General features: G+C 33.2%; 1 protein-coding gene across 2 annotated transcripts in view; it reads right to left on the bottom strand.

The window, feature by feature from the left end:
• Positions 1-1,185: 1,185 nt before the first annotated feature.
• LOC111423549 (ether a go-go) overlaps positions 1,186-20,863 on the bottom strand; it is a 32,589-nt gene continuing 12,911 nt past the window's right edge. The window contains exons 3-9 of one of the 2 annotated variants that reach the window (XM_023056802.2): positions 19,475-19,606; positions 14,452-14,573; positions 13,931-14,326; positions 13,458-13,881; positions 7,163-7,374; positions 6,835-7,087; positions 1,186-6,728 (exon numbers count right to left, since the gene is read on the bottom strand). In XM_023056802.2, coding sequence (XP_022912570.1) covers positions 5,440-6,728; positions 6,835-7,087; positions 7,163-7,374; positions 13,458-13,881; positions 13,931-14,326; positions 14,452-14,573; positions 19,475-19,606 — 2,828 coding nt within the window. In that variant the 3' untranslated portion in view covers positions 1,186-5,439. The remainder of the gene's footprint in view (positions 6,729-6,834; positions 7,088-7,162; positions 7,375-13,457; positions 13,882-13,930; positions 14,327-14,451; positions 14,574-19,474; positions 19,607-20,863) is intronic. The other variant, XM_023056803.2, reaches the window with a different exon arrangement.

The raw sequence follows: 20,863 nt of genomic DNA, 5'->3' as shown, positions 1-20,863 counted from the left end.
TTAAGTTATTTACTTGATATATATATATATTTATTTTATTATTATTAGCCAAGCTGAGGTGTTCACAATAAGAAATTTAATTATCTAACGTGATGTCCACATATTTAATGGCTTCCTTAATGATCATACCCATTGAGAAGTTAATTTCTAAAAACATCCATCACCTGATGAGAAGCAGGTGGATCATCACCGCAAGATATTTTGCGTAGTCTATAAGTAAAGATTTTTGCCATAGTGGACTCATACTGTCTATTATACATAACACATAGTATTAAGAAGTTTCGGTTTTTTTGCCATCTTCAGAGATGAAGAAGAATTATTAATCATCTTTTTTGTATCTTTTTAGTAATTTTTACCACTTTATTAAGAAAATGAAATAACATGTTTTTTAGATCATAAAGTTAAAGAGTATACATGCAGGAAAACCAACACCTATCATCGTAGGCGATTAGGTCGTCGATAGAACGGTTCCGATACAGGATAATAGGTTCGATAACGGACCCAGTAAATTATTGTTAGGTGGGATCGTAGCGTCGAAACGCCAGGCACCGGCTTCCATATCGCTGTTCCGGATCGATACGCCGCGTTTGGCCCTCGGGCAACACTTTACAATCTGTTTTCGACAATGATTAACTAATAGAGGCGACTAAACTGCTGCCGCGATCCTCGTTTAATTAGTCCCGCAGCGCCGCCTTCGCGACCTCCAGACAAATCAATTTCTAACAGTACTCAATTCCTTCTTGTTACTACTTACTTAATATTTTACTGTTTTACATAAACATTTCAACTTGTTTATGTAAACCGTAAAATAATCATTTCATAAATTAATACGCTTTTTCTTTAATTTAATTTTCTTTTAAATGAAGCGATTAAATTTAAATCCTTTTTTTAACACTTGCAATGTATATAAGGAATGTTGTGGGACATTCACTAGAAAGGGAACCTCATATACACTTAATAGATTCTGTGTTAACTATTCAAGTATTCATGTATAAATCAAGAATATTAGCGCCATCTTTTAATAAGCGGAAAAATTAAAATAATCGTTGAGGTTTTAGTTAAAGAAACGAGCCAACTGGTGCCACCTATAAAGTAAAAGCCGCATTAATTTTTAAAAAATTTTTATTTAATTTTTTTAAATTAATTTTTTTAATTTTAATGAGAAGATAAAATAAAAGATTTGTTATTAAATAGTAAGCTTTATTTTTCGTTAATCTCAGAGCATTTTTCTATATATATATATAATATATTTGACAAATCTATTTATTTTTCAACTTTCCAATTATACAATTCAAGTTTAAGACACAGTGTAGTTTTCCTTTTTTTATAATTCTGTTTAATAATTCATTTTCGTTCAAAAATTACGCCCTATTGTATAATATCGTTTTTTTTATAAATAGTTTTGTTGCTCCGCATTTGTTCGTGTACATTTCCCGAAGGTACAAAAAGCCCTCATCTTTTTTTTTAATTTTTAGAATAATAAACTCTCGTTTTCAACAACAAGTAAATAGAGTTCAACCGTCAATCTTGTTATCTGTACTCGCCAACAAGTTAAAATAGAAAAACTTAATGAGATATGCAAGCTATGTGAAGTAGTTTTTTCATTAGTTTTTTATTATAATCGGCTCTCCGTCCCTTTGATACATTTTTCGTCATAAGATCACTTCGAAAAGCTGTAATATAGACCGTTTCGAAAAAATAGGTTTACCCTAAGTCCTTAAATAGTATTGCTTATTTACAAGATTAACAGCCGCCTTAAACAACGCTTAAAGCTTTTAGGTAATTTTTTTTAAATTTTTTTCGTTTTAGGAATAAAGTTTAAATATAAAAAAAGTGAATCTAGAGGAGAGTGTACTGTGACATACTTACAAAGGGAATAGTTTTGATGAATCGTTAAAGTGACGACGGAGAAGGCTTCCATTGTTAGATTTCTTTTTGGAAGCTTGCTAACTTTCAATTAATTTAAACCAAAAACGATAATTGACGTTATTTCAGCACAATAATAAGATTTATTTATAGAGATTATTAAAAAACGCGTTTTAATAAGACAAGAATCGTCAGACTTTTACTCTAATTGGTGCCTTCTTTGAATGCTTATTGTTTTGAATATTCGTTGACTTGATGCAAGAATAGGAATAAATCATCTCGTTTTATAATAATCTCTATAAACCCTGATTATTTTTTTTAAGGAATATTGCGATTTCTTTTCAGTTTTAACCGATGCTTATTTACAGATTCATGTGGTTTTATTTTTTTCATTTTTACTTTAACACACAAATTTATATATACAGGGTGTCCCGTTAAGCGTACGGAGCGGCTGTATCTCTAGAACGGTAAGGCCTAGAGGTTTGGGAAAAAAATCCTTATAAGTAAAGTGACCAAGAGAAATAGCTGGAAATTATTTTGAAGTTCGTAATTCGACCGCTAGGAGGCGTAACTGCCATTGAGAAACATAAAGTTCCCGCTATCTCAGAAACTTAGACGATGAGCTATAACTTTGACAACATCATTTAATAGCTTGGATAATACCGCATCGCTTTTGTTTTGCGATATTTCTCATATCTGTCATAATAAGGGAGGGGGAGGCCAATGCGTTTTCATATGTTTACATTTTAATATCTCCTAGACCATTCAAACGATTTGAATGTTTTCGGTGTTGTTTGAAAGAGCATTTTATACTCTTTTTAAAGATATTTTCAGTAAGACCGTTTGCTTTAAAACAAATGAGCTAGAGGATGTTATCTGCAGCGATTACATATTTTTGTGATTTTTGAAGAAAAGTTAAATGGAACGATACTATTTACTTCACAGACTCTTAGTCACCTTAAAATTTGCTAAATTTTAGTGAAAACCGCATCTCGATATCGCCACCCGTTCTCGAGTTATAGAAGAAAATGTTAAAAACTCGAATGCCATCAATCCGATCCAGTTACCTCATCGAGAAAAACAAATCACATAACCATGGTAACTGTAAACATGTCATTTACTAACGCAGAAGCGTATGATAGAGCGTATGATGATTTATTTTCAACTGCATGGCAAAAATGTGCAATGCAATTACGACAAAGAAAGAAATTTTTCTCCAGAAGTGTTTTTAAGATTGACTTAGCGATTACGGAAAACTGGCAACGTGTAGCCCATTCAGACATCTCTATGAATTCGTAAATCATATTGGTGCGCAATGTGATCCCACATAATCTGGGAACTCCGAAAACAATTGTCCACAAGAGTTCTCAAGAGAATAATATCTCCACCACGTTGTTACATCAGGCCTTAACAGATATCGATTATGATAACAGATTGAACTATTACCATTGACTTTTAAATATGATTTGGGCAAATCCAATCCTTTTATCACAAATGCTATGGATGCATGAAGCATCTGTCCACAAGCTGATGTAAACTTGCATAATATGCATTCTTGGTTCGAGCAAAACCCACATTGCTTTCACCTCTTTATCTATTGGGTAGACTAAACGACCTGACTTTTCAAGAAAAACCAATAACCAGGAAAAATATGACAAAACACTAAATACCAGTAAAAACGTGTCCAGGGCCGAGACTTAAACAGCGCTTTTTTTTCGTCGAAACTAGATTAAATAAATGCATCGAGGTTTATGGAAGGCATTTCGCTCATTAGTGAGTTATTTTTGCCAAAAATTTAAGTTATTCTAAGTGTTTTGGTTTATTTTGTTTTATTATCATTGTTGATGTTTCATTGATTCGTTGGCTTTTCAACACGCCTCAAAAGTAGTTTTGAAGCAGTTCTATGCTTGGATAAAGTGTGAAGGAAGGTTCTAGATAATAACATTTTTGTTCTCTCTTATTTGTTTCCTAAGGTAACTTGATCTGACTAAGATATACGAATTTTTAACATTTTCTTTTATAATTCGAGAATGGATGGAGATATGGAGATGCGGTTTTCACTAATATTTAGCAAATTTTATGATAATTAACGGTCTGTGAAGTAAATAGTACCGTTCCATTTAACTTTTTTTCAAAAATCACAAAAATATGTAACCGCTGCAGATAACGCCCTCTAGCTTTTTTGTTTTAAACCAAGCGGTCTTACTGAAAATATCTTTTAAAAGAGCATGAAATGCTCTTTCAAACAAGACCAAAAATATTCAAATCGGTTGAATGGTCCAGGAGATATTAAAATGTAAACATTTGAAAATGCATTGGCCTCCCCCTCCCTTATTATGACAGATATGAGAAATATCGCAAAACAAAAGCGATGCGGTATTATCCAAGCTACTAAATGATGTTGTCAACGTTATAGCTTATCGTCTAACTTTCTGAGATAGCGGGAATTTTATGTTTCTCTATGGCAGTTACGCCCCCTAGCGGTCGAATTACGAACTTCAAAATAATTTCCAGCTATTTCTCTTGCCCACTTTGCTTATAAGGATTTTTTTCCCAAACCTCTAGGCCTTACCGTTGTTGAGATACAACCGCTCCGTACGCTTAACGGGACACCCTGTATATTAAGATATCGTAAGAAATTGATTTTTGAAAACGAAGGTAATTGTTAAAGTTAGAATCTTACCGAAAATGCTTCAAAGTATTTTAAGTGTTTGAAAAATATTATGACTCTAATTGTAAGTAGAATATCTCAAGATCGAAACGATGTACGAAAAAAGCTTATTCTTATTTTTCGAATTAGTTAAAAATTTTCCTTTATCAATGCTTATTTATAAGATATGGATGATTTTGTGAGTAAAAACGTATGTTGTATTTGGTTAAACTCAATTTTAAAACTAGAATCATTTATTTTCTGTATGTTTAAGATCATTTTCTTAGAAAACAATAAATTTAAACTCGAAAATAAAGAATAAATTTTTTTCAAATTCTCTTTAATTCTTGAGATATTTCCAATTAAATTCAAATGTGACAGAACGACGTTTTTAACAATCAATTCGTTATAGGCGAATATCTCAAGCATGAAACGATATAAGAAAAAAATGTATTCTTCTTTTTCGACTTAAAATTCATTTTTCTGTGCGAATCAATTAAAAATTTTCCTATATCACCATTTATTTATAAGTTACGGATGATCTCGACAATAAAAATTTTTGTCATTATATTGTACTTAAAATACTTTTGTGAATCTAAATCTCTATTCACTCTAAAACTTATATTCAAAGATTAATCGCCAGATATTATCGAAATAGCCCTCTTTCATTAAAAAGCTAATAATTTTTTTATAATTCATGAAAATTTCATAACGATACCTAACGAAATAAATTTTTTACGACCCTTTAAAAATAAATCTAATAAATTGCTAACATTAAAAAGTGCTAAATAAATTTGTTTGGTTTAAATTTTGTGTGTTAAAGGGTTATAAATTTTACTTATTACATTACGATATCCATCTATTTAAAGAATTTTACCGGTGGCAGGCATCAACTAATATCTACTCTATCCTACAAAATGGTGCTAGAGAAAATCCGCAGATTTCCTCGAGGACGGGTCATCTAACATTTTAGTCGTTTCCGTTGGACTTGCGGTGGCACTGTCCGGCGTTCCTTTCGATGGTGTTGGCGCTTGCGGTGCGGTTCCTTTATTTCGACTTTTCGATCTCCTTTTCCTTAAAATTAAAGGCCCCAAACCGGTTCCTTCGGCGTACGGTAAAAGATCGGTCGGTCGCTCTGGAGGAGTATTGATGGAAGACGTTTTTTTTGTGTCATCGCCTTGCGGAGACGTTGAGGAACTGCTTTGAGCGCTTACTTTCGCCAGAAGCTCGACGAGCATCTCCTCCATTCGACTCATTTTCTGATTGAGTCTTTGAATCTCCAGTTTGACGTCAACCTTAAAGTCCATTAAGTTGGTCATTAATTCTTTGTATTCGGGCGGTGCGATCGATGCTTGTTGATGATGAGATGATTGGTATAACGATGCTGTGGATGGATCTCTTAATCCGCAATCGTAACTTTGCATTTTTCTTAGTTGAACCCCGCGATGAGGTGCTTCGATTTCGACGATTTCTTCGATGGTGTCTTGTCTTGTTATTCCCGGGTTGGATGTTGTGGAGACTTTTTGAAGTTTTGGGAAAACTTTGTTGCCGCTTCCACTTTGGCTCCCACTACTTCCCGATGACGATGAACTCGGACGTTCTTTTGATGCATCTTTTGCACTTAAACTTCTTGTGAAAGCTGATGAGATTTGAGGAGCCTCCGAGCTGGAATCTAAGCTAGATGAACCTAATAATCTTCCCCATTTACTGGTTCTTGCCGGTGTTGTTCTTGCTACTTTTGTGGTTACGGATCCGTTTCCGCTTGCGTCATCTTTTTCAGCGACGGCAGATAATTTAGTGGTAGACATCACCCTAACCATGTTTTTATCGGTTTCATCTCCTTTTTCGACATCTGATGGTGGAGGAGCCGGGGCGTGTTGAGATCTATCTCTTTTAAATTTTGAGAAAATCTTTCTTACGAGATGGTCTTGATTTTGATCTAATTGAGGTTCGTTTTTTTGTCGCTCGGCCAATTCTTTTTCGCGTCTAACGTCGGCAACTTTTCGAAAAATCTGTCTCATTCGTAAATTGTAAGTTAAAACTAAATTTCTTGCGAAACTGTTCGCAAAGGCCTCGTAAAAATCTAACACTTCAAGAAGTTTATCTCTTTTTATTGTATGGAGATCGCAATAAGTTAAAGCGCGGACGTTCGCCGCAGATTGACCCACAGCTTTTCCCTTCCAAAATGAATCTCCGAATACGTCACCTTTTCCTGGAAAAAGATTTTAATTTACTAGGTCAAGTTGTTGGAGAAATCACGCGATGTCGATATTATCGCAAAAATATCCTTGAAAAGAGTTTTGCCGATTATTACTCACCCAAGATCGCTACCACCTCGTCGTCTTGAATAACTTCTAACGAACCGGTTACTATAAAACACAAAGAATCGATCGACTCTCCCGTGTGATAGAGGAGATCTCCGGGTGCCGAATGGGACATCGTAAAATGCATGGCCAAAGCTCTTAAACATCCGTCGGAAGCTAACCGGAAGGCGGGGTGTTCGTTGAATACCTTCCTGTTAAGATGAACGCATATGTCGGCCTTCATGTCTTTAGGGCAAAAGTTCAGGACCTGGTTCAACAAACAAACAAAGACATAAAAACGTTTGTTTTTACTATTCTTTTAAAAAAACATCGGATGCGGCACCTGTGCGTTTACCTTATCCTGATCCAAACCCTTCGTCATTGCCCACGTGGATACCACGTAATCCATAACTCTTTCCGATAAAGCTTTAGGAACTTCGTGCAGCTTCATAAATTCTCTTACGTTGTTTAACATATCGTGATATTTTGCTGTGGCGCTTGTCATTTGCTGAATTATTGTTGTTACGTGACCGAAAATTGTAGCGTATAGGAGCGCTAAAAGAATAATTAAAATGAATTCAGGTCGAATTGGAAGAAAAGAATATTAACTTATATATTACAGTGAAAGCTCTAATAAGCGGACAGTGACGGTTCCGTTACTTTTGTCCGCTTATGAGAAAAGACTACTCAAATTAAAGTACATACACATACATGTATTATTTTGATCAGTTTTCGAAAATTTCGCTTTAATAAAACAAACTTTTTTTTATATTTTTTTTTATTAAAAACGAACGTTCATACATAAAAAAGGTAAACTTAAAACTAAAACTATTTATTTTTCGTTTGAATAAAATCTAGCATACTGCTTTGCCGCAATGAAGTTTCTCTTTGTAATAAGAAAGAACGTTCAATATGTGTTTCTAAATTTTTCACATGTTGAAATGCAGTAAAATCATTTTTCACGAATGATTTTAGTTTGGAAATTACATTCAATGCTTCTTTATAAGATGTGATTGGATTACGTTCCTTGTCCTCCTCCACTTCTACCTCTTCTGTCTCATTTTCAACATTTTTTGTGACTACCGAAAATTCCAAGTCATTATCTTCTATATCGACGTTTTGATCAACAGTTAAATATTCTTCTGCTGTTTTTACATTATCTATTCCCAGTCTTTTACTACATTTAAATAAATCAGCTAGTCTCGCAAGTGGCAAATTATCTTCAACATCGTAGTTACTGTCAGTTGAACTTCCTTGATCCATCAGAAATCCAGCTTTTTTAAAACAATTTCTAATTATCTTTGGAGTGACCTTCTGCCACGCAGATTTTATAAAGTACAAGCTCTCTAATATGTCAATAGATTTTGATAATTTAGAAGCCGATTCTGCGAAATCTATTTTTGACAATAGGTGACTCACTATTAAATCGCGATAATAAAATTTAAAATTGCGTATGATACCCTGATCTAACGGCTGGCAGACAGATGTTGTATTAGGAGGTAAAAAAATAATTTTTATATTTTTTAATTTTAAGTCATGTTGGCATTATCAAGAAATAAAATGATTTTTCTTTTTTTTATACCAATGTTTTTATCGAAATTACTTAACCACTCCGTCATAATGTCTCGTGTCATCCATGCTTTTTTGTTTGATTTCCAGATAGCCGGTAAATCCTTGGGAGCAACATTTTTTAATGCTCGGGGACGTGCCGACTTTCCAATAACTAGCAACTCCTCTTTTTCACCTATACTATTTACACAGAACAAAACGGTTAATCGTTCTTTGGGCAGTTTTCCTCCTGTGCATTTTTCCGACTTTAAAGCTAAAGTTTTATTTGGTAATGCACGAAAAAAGAGCCGACTTTCATCTGCGTTGAAAATGTCCTCTGGTCGATAGCCTAGTAAGAAGGTCGGTAATTTTTTCATAAATTCATTAATGCCCTCTTCATTTACATCTGCTGCTTCTCCGGAGATACACTTAAATGAGTTGTTTGGTTTCAAATACCCTTAAGTCCAAATTTTTCGATTTTGAGAAAAACGGCAAAAAAGTATTTTGGGATGATTTTGGCGTTATTAATTCAAACGTAATTTATTTGTTATTAGAAGACTTACTGAAGTTTCAAAAATTCTATAACCACGTCTTTTGAAATAGATATAAAAATCACAAAGTGGATTTAAAAATGGTGTTTGGTTGCGTTTGCTACCAAACTGTGGATTAAGGCTCATTTGAATCTGAACAAAATGGATTAGGCATGAATTGAAAGTGAATCAAATCTCTTTGTAGCTAATAACAGGAAACTTTATTTTTTGAAAGATATGTTATTTAAAAACTGTACTTAAAAAACTCTTAAACTCTAACATCAGGTATATTTTCGGTTGATTCACATAAACTAGGCTCTTCGTCCCCACTATATTATTGTTCTGAAATTTTCCCAACACATCTCTATAATAAGCCAAATTTTCTACCGCTCACCAGTTCTTTCCATAATGTTTGCTTAACAAGTTATTTACATCTCTCATTTTCAGATCTTTTGGTTTCACTCCGGTAGGAATTTCTTTTGGCTGGATATTCATCGCGGTTTGGTTTTTCCTAAAAACTCCTTTGAATGTTCCGGTGTCTGAACGGTAAGATAACTCACCTCGAATGGTGATGGCGTTTTTGTTGCCACGTCGTATAATATATCTCTTACATTGGTTAAATTTAAAATGCCACTGAGACACTGGCTTAAGGATTTTTTGACCAGCACCTTTCCAATCACTATCGGGAACATCTTTTCCAAGTTTAAAAACAGTAGCATGTTCTTGAAAAATATTTATGTATTCTTCTGGCATTACAATTTCTTCTTTCTTTCTTATTTTTTTTTCGATAGTAGCAAAAACCCTGTCAGGTGGAATATAGGAGTGCCCAACCACTGGGAATACCAGCTCGATTGTTCTAATAGAACTGCTTATACTGCTTAGCCATTTGAACAACATACATATCATAATGGTATTTTTATTTTGGCCGCCGCATCCATCGGCGACCAATCGAAGTGTATCTATTCCCTCTAAGTTACTATTGTTTAAAGTGTAAAAGACGCAGCTTGCGATTTCGTTGGCGCCCTTGGCATGTTCATCTTCAGTCCACGTGAAAATTTTAACATTATCTTTTGTTAACGGAGCATGTGAGTGCGCCACTACAGTAGTGAAGTTGTAAATGTACAGTTGTCTACTATAATAGGTACTTTGATCTGGTATTTTGGGCAATACCAAGTTTTTCTGACAATCAAAAGAAATTGTCAGAAGGCCGTCCCGTTTCTCTTTTAACTGTTAAAAAAATGCTTTGGCCCTGAGCTTATGTATTCGGTATTCTGTAGTTAGCACTGTTTTAATAGATGCAACCTTTTCATTTTTAATTTTTTCCCGGAGTTCAAGACACTTAGAGCAAACATCGGTGCTAGGAGATCCAAAGCCGATGTTGAAGGAAGTATTAAAAATAAATCGAAAGTAGCTCTCTTTAATATTTGCGTTTTTTAATACAAATCATTGAGTATTTTATAGAAAACAACTTTTTCTAACAGATGGCGTATATATCTCATTTTTGCCCAAAAATGGATTTAGGGGATATTGAAACCAAACAACTCAAATGCAACATTATTTCTCAAACGCCACTTTTGTAACCACCCATCAGACGCTTTAAAGGTACTCACTCCTAATTTTTCTGCAATTTCTTTTGCTACGAATGATCCTGATACGGCAATATTTTGATTTTTAGCTTTCACACACCATTCGAAACAGGCTTTGTCGATCTTTGAACCCTCACTACTCAAAAAGTTTTTCTTCGTTTTTACACTGACTCCAGACTGCCATTTCTTTCGAATCTTTTCTTTATCTTTGACTAATTTTGCCGCTTGTGTTTTCCCGATTTTAAATTTTTTAGCAATATCACGAACTGACAACTTTTCTTTATCTAATAAACACACTATTTCCATTTTCTCCTTTAACATAAGCATCTTTTTCTTTACCACCTTGGAAGCCATTTCAACGCACGTTACACCGAAACGAACAATATATATGTTTATTGATGATGCAACAAAGAATTTACAAGCCCACAAAAAATAATACATAAAAGTAAATAAAATAATAAACACTCTGAAATTATCAACAAAACCGGACTTAATAACAGCGCATCATCAAAAAGAGCCGAGTCAATGCAGACATAGCTTGTCTGCTATTGTTTTTCATCGGCCCTTTTATAATAGAAATAATAAATAAATTGGTTTCAAACAAGATAGCACTAACTATATATATATATAAAAAAACTATATTAACAGAAGTAAGCACCTAAATTAGTTAGCAATGAAAGATAACAATAATAAGGAATAATAAAAAAAAATACAACAAAATTAAAGAACAAAAACATAGCAAAATGAAGAAAAGGTTGAACAAGCTGCCGCGAACAATCTCCCCCTGCCCTGTTAGGTCATACAATTCAGAAATGTAAAAAGTGAATATTACCTCTTAATAAGAACTTAAATTTAAGATTTAAATTTAAATGCTGTTCTGCTCAATCAAAAGAATTTTTTTATAATATGACTTGAAACTTCGCTCACTCAGCTGCTTGACTGAATCAGGAAGGCTATTCATAATAGTAGTTACATTATAAGAGTAAGATCTTTTAAAGATTTGAAGTTCATGGCGTGGTATGCATAACATGTGCCGATGTCGTATATTAATATTGTGCACGTCACTGCGATACCTGATTCTATTGGCTAAATATGGTGGACATTTATACATAATAATTCTGTGAAAGAGGCAAGCACTGTGAAGGATTCTACGACGCGTCATATTCAACCAATTTGCCCAATTCAGAGTGTGTGATATGTTTTCCCGTCTTTTAATACCATATATAAACCTCAGACATGAGTTCTGCACTCTTTGGATACGCACTTTGGTTACAGAGTCTAAGCATGGATGATATAAAGCATCTCCGTAATTGAATATGGACAGAACAAGAGCTTCACATAATTGGATTTTCAAACGTTGGTTAAGTAAGCTCCTGTTACTGTACAATAATTTAAGCGTCACGTAGGCTCTACGAATTAGTGAAGAAACATGTCCACGGAATCGGAGTGCGGTATCAAGACGTATACCCAAATTACTGCACTCGTCCGTAAAATTCAATTTAACACCACCCACTCCGACACTCAGAGACCCCTTGACCCTGTTCACCACACCACCACTCCCAAATACCATAACTGCTGATTTAGACGGATTAATAATCAAACAATGATTTGAAGCTTCGTGGGCCAATTTGTCTAAATCAGAATTGATAGCTCTTTCAGCCTTGTCAATGTTATTCTCATTGAATGAGTAATAGACCTGAGTATCGTCAGCATACATGTGAGCAGTGCAATAGTCTAGTACTTTTGGTAAAGCAGCCGTATAAATTAGATAGAGCAACTAATAATAACTATGTACTAATGTTTTGGGATTCGTTAACAAGCGGAACTCGTAAAACGAGGAATCCCCGAACACATGTCGGTAAATATCTATTACAGATTACTTTGATGTGTGCGTTTAGTTACCTACGCGTCCGTTTATTAGAAATTTTTGCCCTTTATGTAAAGAAAAATAGTGTCCGCGTCCGTTTATTAGAGCGTCCGTTTATGGGAAATAAATATGTACATGAAAATATAGGTTTGGGGTTGGTTCCAAGATTTTTGTCCGCTTATAAGAGATGTCCGCTTATTAGAGCTGTCCGCAAGGAGAGCTTTCACTGTATATTATTAAGACCCGAATCTTTCTAGATCTAGTGTTAGTTCTAGTTTTAGGTCGATTAAAATATAACACAAAGTAAACACTAGACCTAGAACTAGAAAGTTTCTAGGCATACAACTAGAAACATTCGGGTTTAGCCGTGTTAAGAGACGCACTGCTAAACCTGATAGCCGTGCGTCGATAGTTTTAGTTTCAGAATTAACACTAGATTTAGAACTAGAATTCTAAAATCCAAAAAATTTTATATATTAAGAACTAAATGAGATATCGTAATAAAATAACAACCATTTTCAAGCAAATTTAATCCAGATTTACTACAACAAAAATAATTTTTTAATTTCCATTAATAAGATGCAAAGTTTGGAAATGAGTGATTTAAAGATTACTTAAAGAAAAGGAATAATTTCTTTGTAATAAATCCATTAAAAACGATTAATCTTTTAAAGTGTTCCAGTAGAAACACCCGCTATTACCATTCGCCCCCATTGTTATTCGCTGGTAGTTTTTGCGGAATCCGCTGACACGCTTAAGGGTTAATGACCATCTGTACTACAGCGCAACCCGGTATTCCACTAGGATTAATAAGAGAACGAACGCCTTTAGAAATATGCCAAACTCGCTTGAATGCTTTAGATTCCTCCGACATAAAGGAATTCGCGGTTATTGTGTGTCGTTTTCACATAAAAGCATGTACAATTTTTTTTGGGGGTAACTTGTATTGATATGTATCGTTGTTGGTTAAGGGCTCCCCTTGGAAATAAATGACAAAAGTTTGTGCCTGTTCAATTAATTGAGTTTTCCCACAGCCGTTTGTAAGGGGTGACCGCAAACAAGGGAATAATCAAATTTGTGAGTGTAGGAAAAATTAAAAACACTTACCGGCTATTATCATCATGCAAATAGTAAATATTCGTTCATTATCAGTTTCTGCAGCAACATTTCCGAATCCAACGGATGTCATACAAGTCATGGTAAAATAAAGCGCCGTAACGTACATGGTTTTCCTAGATGGTCCATTAATAAGTTCCGACGTACTCGATCCATTATCCCAAACGTATGAATACGGATTCTGAGTGATATTAGCTAATTTCCACAACCAACTGTATTGGACACCGTTATCTGCGTCACATCTTCCTATCGAATACCAAATACAAGCCAACCAATGAGCAACCAGCATATAGAAACAAAGCAGGAGAATTAACATCGCCGCTCCGTACTCTAAATACCTATCGAGTTTCCTTACAACTCGACCCAATCTGAGCAATCGCACCACTTTTAAAGCACTAAATAAACTTCCGATACCCTAAAAATAATTAAAATTAACTAAGAAAAAATTGATATTTTCTTCATACATCTTCGTCGTGATCGAAGGCATTGAATACATCGTACGGTAAACAGCTTAATAGATCGATGATAAACCAACTTCTCAAATAGTTCATTCGTATAACTTTGGGATCCGAAACGACTTCGCCACCTGGTCCAACGAAGGTTGTGTGAAAATTCAAAACGATATCGATGAAAAAGATAACGTCAACAATCGAGTCCACCACCAACAACGAAACGTCTTCGGACGTTTTATTTTTAAAAGCTACGTTATAAGGTACCATAATAGCGGTGTAAAAGGTGAGGCACAAAATGATCCAATCCCAAATCGCCTTGAAAGCGCAATAATGCAGGAGGATGTGAGGTGGTGTTTTTGGAGCCTCCTGCCTGTATTGTGGCATTATATCCGCACTTAAACTCATCATCTTTTAGAAAGATTTTTTTTAAACAATCAAAAATTTTTATATATAAAAACATAATTCCAAAAAGCAGCATGAAAAAGGTTCTTAAATCAGTTTTGATCCGGTTTGAATTCGTTTGATTTACTGACTTGAGCAAGGTGTGATTGTTTCGTGGTGTCCTTCAAGTTTGGCAAATGAGATGAAAACTGTGACACCAACACTGATCTGCTTCTTGTTACTGATCTTGCTAACTTTGCAAATTTTGATAAACCTATGTGGAAATCACAATAAAAATTATTACAAGAAACTTCAGTAAATATAATTAAATATTATATACAGCCTGATTCAGGGTACTACTTTCAAAATATTTGGCAGTAATATGTTTTGGGTCATTCTCTACACGATGGTGATGCCACATTTTCAATTGGAAGAATTATTTCAAAATGACGACTGTCAACTTTTTTTTTTTAAATGGAATGCCAAAATTTTTTTTTTATTATTGACGTCCTAAAAACATTCTTTGTACGATAGTATTTTGTTTTTCTTAAAAATTCATTTCTTTCCCCATCAAAAAGCACACATTTTAATCTAGTAGCGCATGAATGTTTTACACTCGATGTTATTTTTGTCCAAATATCAAGTAGCGCTAGACACAAAAGAAACAATTAAACTTTATTTTGTAATAAACATCTACTTATTTATTTATTTTGACAAAAATAACATCGAGTGTAAAACATTCATACTATACTCTGTTTTTAAACCAGGAGGAGTAAACGCGAAAGTCAGATTTACACTAGGAAAAATCACCAGAAAATATCACTAGATATTTTGGCGGTAAATTTAAATTAATTATTGTTATAATTTATTTATTTACTTATTATTGTATTTATTTTCGTTTGTTATCGTCAACACTAAACATACAAATTAACATTGAAGTTATGAGTGTATTTATTTCAAAATACAGGGTGTCTCAGCGAGACCGGTCATTAGACGTTTCTGGGGTTCTGGCGAAAATAAAAATTTGAGAATTCAGACTTAAGTATTATCAATTACGATCTCTTCGTCTAAAATATTTTCAAATTTCTTGCACTTCCGGTTATACCGGAAGTCGCCACCAACTTTATTTTTTTAAATGGAACACCCTGTATATTTTTACATATTTGGATTTGTCTGTTTTCAAGGTTTATAAATAACTTTACTTTTTGCAATTTGATTCGGTCGTTCTCGAGTTATTCGAATTTTTCTAGAAAAATCTGCTCCAGCAGACATTTGTTCAAAAAATCAGAAAACACTCAATTTTTGGGATATCAACTTAGGATTGAGAACATGCTTAAACAACATGATGGAGTATGTTTTGGTGCCGAGAACTGCGGTCTAGAACGTTTGATCACTTTACTATGGCACGTTAACTTTTCAAAATTTGGAAGTACCATAACTTCATTTTTTTAAATGGCACCCCCCATATTTTATTTTTTAGTCGTCTTCGGTGTCTCATTCTACATCTTTTATATCCCATATGACCCATACCTAATATTAATAGTTTGGGAGATAATTAGGGTTTTTTGAAAAATGCACACATATATGGATATTTAGCCTAGTGTGCCCTGAAAAACATGCCTTCTCAATGAGTTCTTGTCAAAGACTCACTTGTTTACGTCACTTGATGCATGTGAGCTTAATAATTATCTGTTATGTCCCTTAATATTAGTACTGAAACGAGTTAAAATCGATAACAATAACGAAAGTAATATTTACACAAATCAAGAAATTCTTAATTTATTTTTTTTGCATGAAAAGAGACAAAGTTCGTAGTATGATTCCCAGATCTTTTTTGGCAGCTCGAATTGAGGTGTTGGGACTGGGCTCGAAATAAGCCAAGGTATTCACCTCTTCCGTTGCATTATCTACTACATTTTTTGATCAGTTTAACACGTGATTAATTCGTCCAAAATGCAAAAAATTTGCTTCTATTCCTCTAAATTTACCTTCTGTCATCGGATATAAATGTGGATAATTTTCATTAAACATTCTGCAAGTTCTACTAAGAACTTTGTCGCACTTTTCGTGCACAAAAAATAAATTATGGATTTCTTCATTTGTATAAACATTATTTACGTTATTAATATCCATTTTAACTGGTTTTAGACTCACAAGCATCAAACAACCTAAATTAGACTTTGACGTTTATCAATAAGTCATTAAACATTTGTTTTCCATGGCACACTAGGTTAATATTCATATGAAATGTGAGCATTTTTCAAAAAACCCTAATTATTTCACAAACTATTAATGTTAGGCATAGGACATATGGAATATAAAAGATGTAAAATGAGACGCCGAAGACGACTAAGTAATAAAATATGGGGGGTGCCATTTAAAAAAATGAAGTTATGGTGCTTCCAAATTTCGAAAAGTTAACGTATCATAGTAAAGTGACCAAACGATCTAGACAGCCGTTCTCGGCACCAAAACATACTCCATCATGTTGTTTAAGCATGTTCTGAATCCTAAATTGATATCTCAAAAATTGAGTGTTCTATGATTTTTTGAATAAATGTCCGATGGAGCAAATTTTTCTAGAAAAATTCGAATAACTCGAAAATTGCTGGTTCAAATTGCAAAAAGTAAACTTATTTACAAACCTTCAAAACAGACAAATCCAAATATGTAAAAATATACGGGGTGTTCCATTTAAAAAAATAAAGTAGGTGGCGACTTCCGGTATAACCGGAAGTGCTAGAAATCTGAAAATATTTTAGATGAAGAGAACGTAATTGATAATACTTAAGTCTGCATTCTCAAATTCTTTGTTTGGCTAGAACCCCAGAAACGTCTAATGACCGGTCTCGCTGAGACACCCTGTATAATAAAGAAGGGTTAAGAACACAAAATTTACAATAATGACACGAAACTGTCGAATTGTCAATAACCTAACCTTCAAATTCAAAATTGCCTGTCTGTGAACCTTCCTCGCATTCAACCAATCACGTGCAAGGTCAATCTGGTGACAAATTTAAAATACTCCTCCTGGTTTAAAAACAGAGTATAATTGCTAAAGAAAACTTCATGGTATAATTAATGTTTGTAAACAAAACTAACCTTACCGAACATTCCTTCACGCTATAATTGACATTACAAAAGAACACTTCACGCTATAATTGCCATTACTAATTGCCAAAGAATACTTCATGGTATAATTAATGTTTGTAAACAAAACTAACCTTACCTCACATTCCTTCACGCTATAATTGACATTACAAAAGAAAACTTCTCGCTATAATTGCCATTACTAATTGCCAAAGAAAACTTCATGGTATAATTAATGTTTGTAAACAAAACTAACCTTACCTCACATTCCTTCACGCTATAATTGACATTACAAAAGAACACTTCACGCTATAATTGCCATTACTAATTGCCAAAGAAAACTTCATGGTATAATTAATGTTTGTAAACAAAACTAACCTTACCGAACATTCCTTCACGCTATAATTGACATTACAAAAGAACACTTCACGCTATAATTGCCATTACTAATTGCCAAAGAAAACTTCATGGTATAATTAATGTTTGTAAACAAAACTAACCTTACCGAACATTCCTTCACGCTATAATTGAGATTACAAAAGAACACTTCACGCTATAATTGCCATTACTAATTGCCAAAGAAAACTTCATGGTATAATTAATGTTTGTAAACAAAACTAACCTTACCGAACATTCCTTCACGCTATAATTGACATTACAAAAGAAAACTTCACGCTATAATTGCCATTATAAATTGCCAAGGAATACTTCATGGTATAATTAATGTTTGTAAACAAAACTAACCTTACCTAACATTCAGCGTCTGAAGACACAGGGCTAAACCCGAAACTTAAAAATATACAACTTAGCGCTGAATAACAATTAAAACTAGAACTAACACTTGCACTAGAACTATACTCTGTTTTTAAACCAGGAGGAGTAAACGCGAAAGTCAGATTTACACTGGAAAAAATCACCAGAAAATATCACTCTTTGATTATATATAATATGGATTGAGCTAACTGAATATATCTACTAACAAAAATGTTGCTCAAGGTGAATAGACGCAGATGGAAAGCGATAATGTGAAAGTGTAACAAAGATAGATATATTATATGTCAGTACGCTTCTATATCTATCTCACTTCTATCAGTACACCCATTATATGGCAGTACGCTTCTATGTCTATCTCGGTTCGATCACCTTGCGCAAGCTATCTCTCTCGTTGGCTCAATCCATATTATATATAATCAAAGATATCACTAGATATTTTGGCGGTAAATTTAAATTAATAATTATTATTTATTTATTTACTTATTATTGTATTTATTTTCGTTTGTTATCGTCAACACTATACATACAAATTAACATTGAAGTTATGAGTATATTTATTTCAAAATATAATAAAAAAGGGTTTAAGAACACAAAATATACAATAATGACACGAAACTGTCGAATTATCAATTACCTAACCTTCAAATTCAAAATTGCCTGTGTGTGAACCTTCCTCGCATTCAACCAATCACGTGCAAGGTCAATCTGGTGATAAATTTAAAACACTCCTCCTGGTTTAAAAACAGAGTATAGATTAAAATATTAGGTTCCTTTTGGATGGGGAAAGAAATTAATTTTTAAGAAAAACAAAATACTGTCGTAAAAAGAATGCTTTTAAGATCTAAATAACAAAAAAAATTTTTGCATTCCATTAAAAAAAAAAATTGACAGTCGCCATTTTGAAATAATTCGTCCAATTGAAAATATGATATCACCATCGTGTAGAGAGTGTCCTAAAACATATTACTGCCAAATATTTTGAAAGTAGTACCCATAGTGTGGCTAAAAAAAATAAGGCGCTTACTCTGAATCAGGCTGTATATACTATATAATAATTAAATTAGTCTTGGGCATCATGGTAAGACGATCTCTAAGCATCTGAGGAATTATGTGGATGCTTATATTTTCAACTTCAGTAAACAATTGTCTAGGGCCTATCTGCACTATCTTGATTTCAGTCTATGTTAATGAGATAGTACAAAAAAACTTTTAGAACAAAAGTTGTAGCAAATTTTATTGTTAACAATATTGCTTTCTTGCACTTTTGCTCTCAGATGCATAAATATTAAAATTTATATTAAAATTATTTACCTCCTTTGGTGTCGTCGGTTTCTATAGGTTGTTTTAAAGCGGTAATATCTCTGAATGTGAGCAAAAACAGGACAACGAGATCCCGTTCGTTCTTGATAGGCGATATTTGCAAGAGCAGCCATAGTGGTGTTTCTAAAATAGGAAATCAAAATTTATTTTATCGTCATTTAAATAAATTAATAATGGTGGAGTTTTCTACTTAAGACAACGTAAAATGTACTTATTCAATATTAATTATTTAATTGGCTCCTTTTACATGGTACAAATTACGCCCCTTTTAGTTTGTTATAAATATTTTTTTACTCTTTTTTAATGGAAAAGTCACAGTAAATAAGAAGAAGAAATTACGTAGATGCCTCTTACAAGCATGCATCTACTGAGTATACTAGATATACTAGAAAAGCTGGAGTTGCCTAAGAAATTTTAATAGATGAGTTATTTTTTAAATTTAATTTTGTGGTTTATAAGGAAACTACTTAATAATTACTCTACATGCTATTTCGGTGCTTTAACTAATTAGTAAGCTTAATTATTTTGTTCTTTGGGACGTTTTACAAAAATATTATGGTTTACAGACGACATAATAATCAATTAAACCATGCCGTTACAAACCAAATATACAAAGACAACATACAAAGCGCAAGAATATAAAATTGCTTTAACCTATATTTCCTATCCACCTTTCGTTTTCACATATCGATTTATAGATTTACCACTTTATTTTCTTCATTTCATTGCGACATTATTTTAGTTGCTTAAACCTCACTCGAATCAGGCGTTATAAGCTACTTTATACAAAAGAAAAGCACCCCACAAAAAGAACCAAAAAAAAATTATACAATCAGCGATAAATGTTTTAATATTTTTGCTAAAAATATTCCGTTGTAAGTTTTGAACTTTAATTTTATTATTATATTAGATTTATGGCTGAAAGTACTTACTGGATGGGTAGACCTTGACATAATTGATCGTTCAACTACGTATTTTTATTAATAAACGTTGCGAAGATTTATGAAAAGATTTTTTAATTTAGTTAAGCAAAAATATGTGGGATTTTTCAAGCTGTAAAGATATGATAAAATAGTAAAACCTCGATATAATGGACTTCGTTAGAACGGATTTTGGATTCTCTGTACTTCTGGTCGTCTTAGTTCTAGTTTTAAAAATGATGATACTTAAATAGAAAGTTTTAAAGCTAATTTGGTATGTGTCAAAATGGTTCTATTCAATAAGAAACATCACGATGATACCTGACAAAGAGAAAATAAGTTAAAATAATTAAATGGGATGTAGTCCATAAACTCCGGAAAATTCAGAAAATTGGATTAATTAGTTACTTTGGTTCAAAATGGTTCTAAAAAAAAAAAATATGTCTGTAATACTTAAGTA

The sequence above is a fragment of the Onthophagus taurus genome, chromosome 11, assembly GCF_036711975.1.
Source record: "Onthophagus taurus isolate NC chromosome 11, IU_Otau_3.0, whole genome shotgun sequence".
Lineage (NCBI taxonomy): Eukaryota > Metazoa > Arthropoda > Insecta > Coleoptera > Scarabaeidae > Onthophagus > Onthophagus taurus.
The sequence above is the reverse complement of the archived record's forward strand: the minus strand, read 5'-3'. Positions and strand labels throughout refer to the sequence as shown.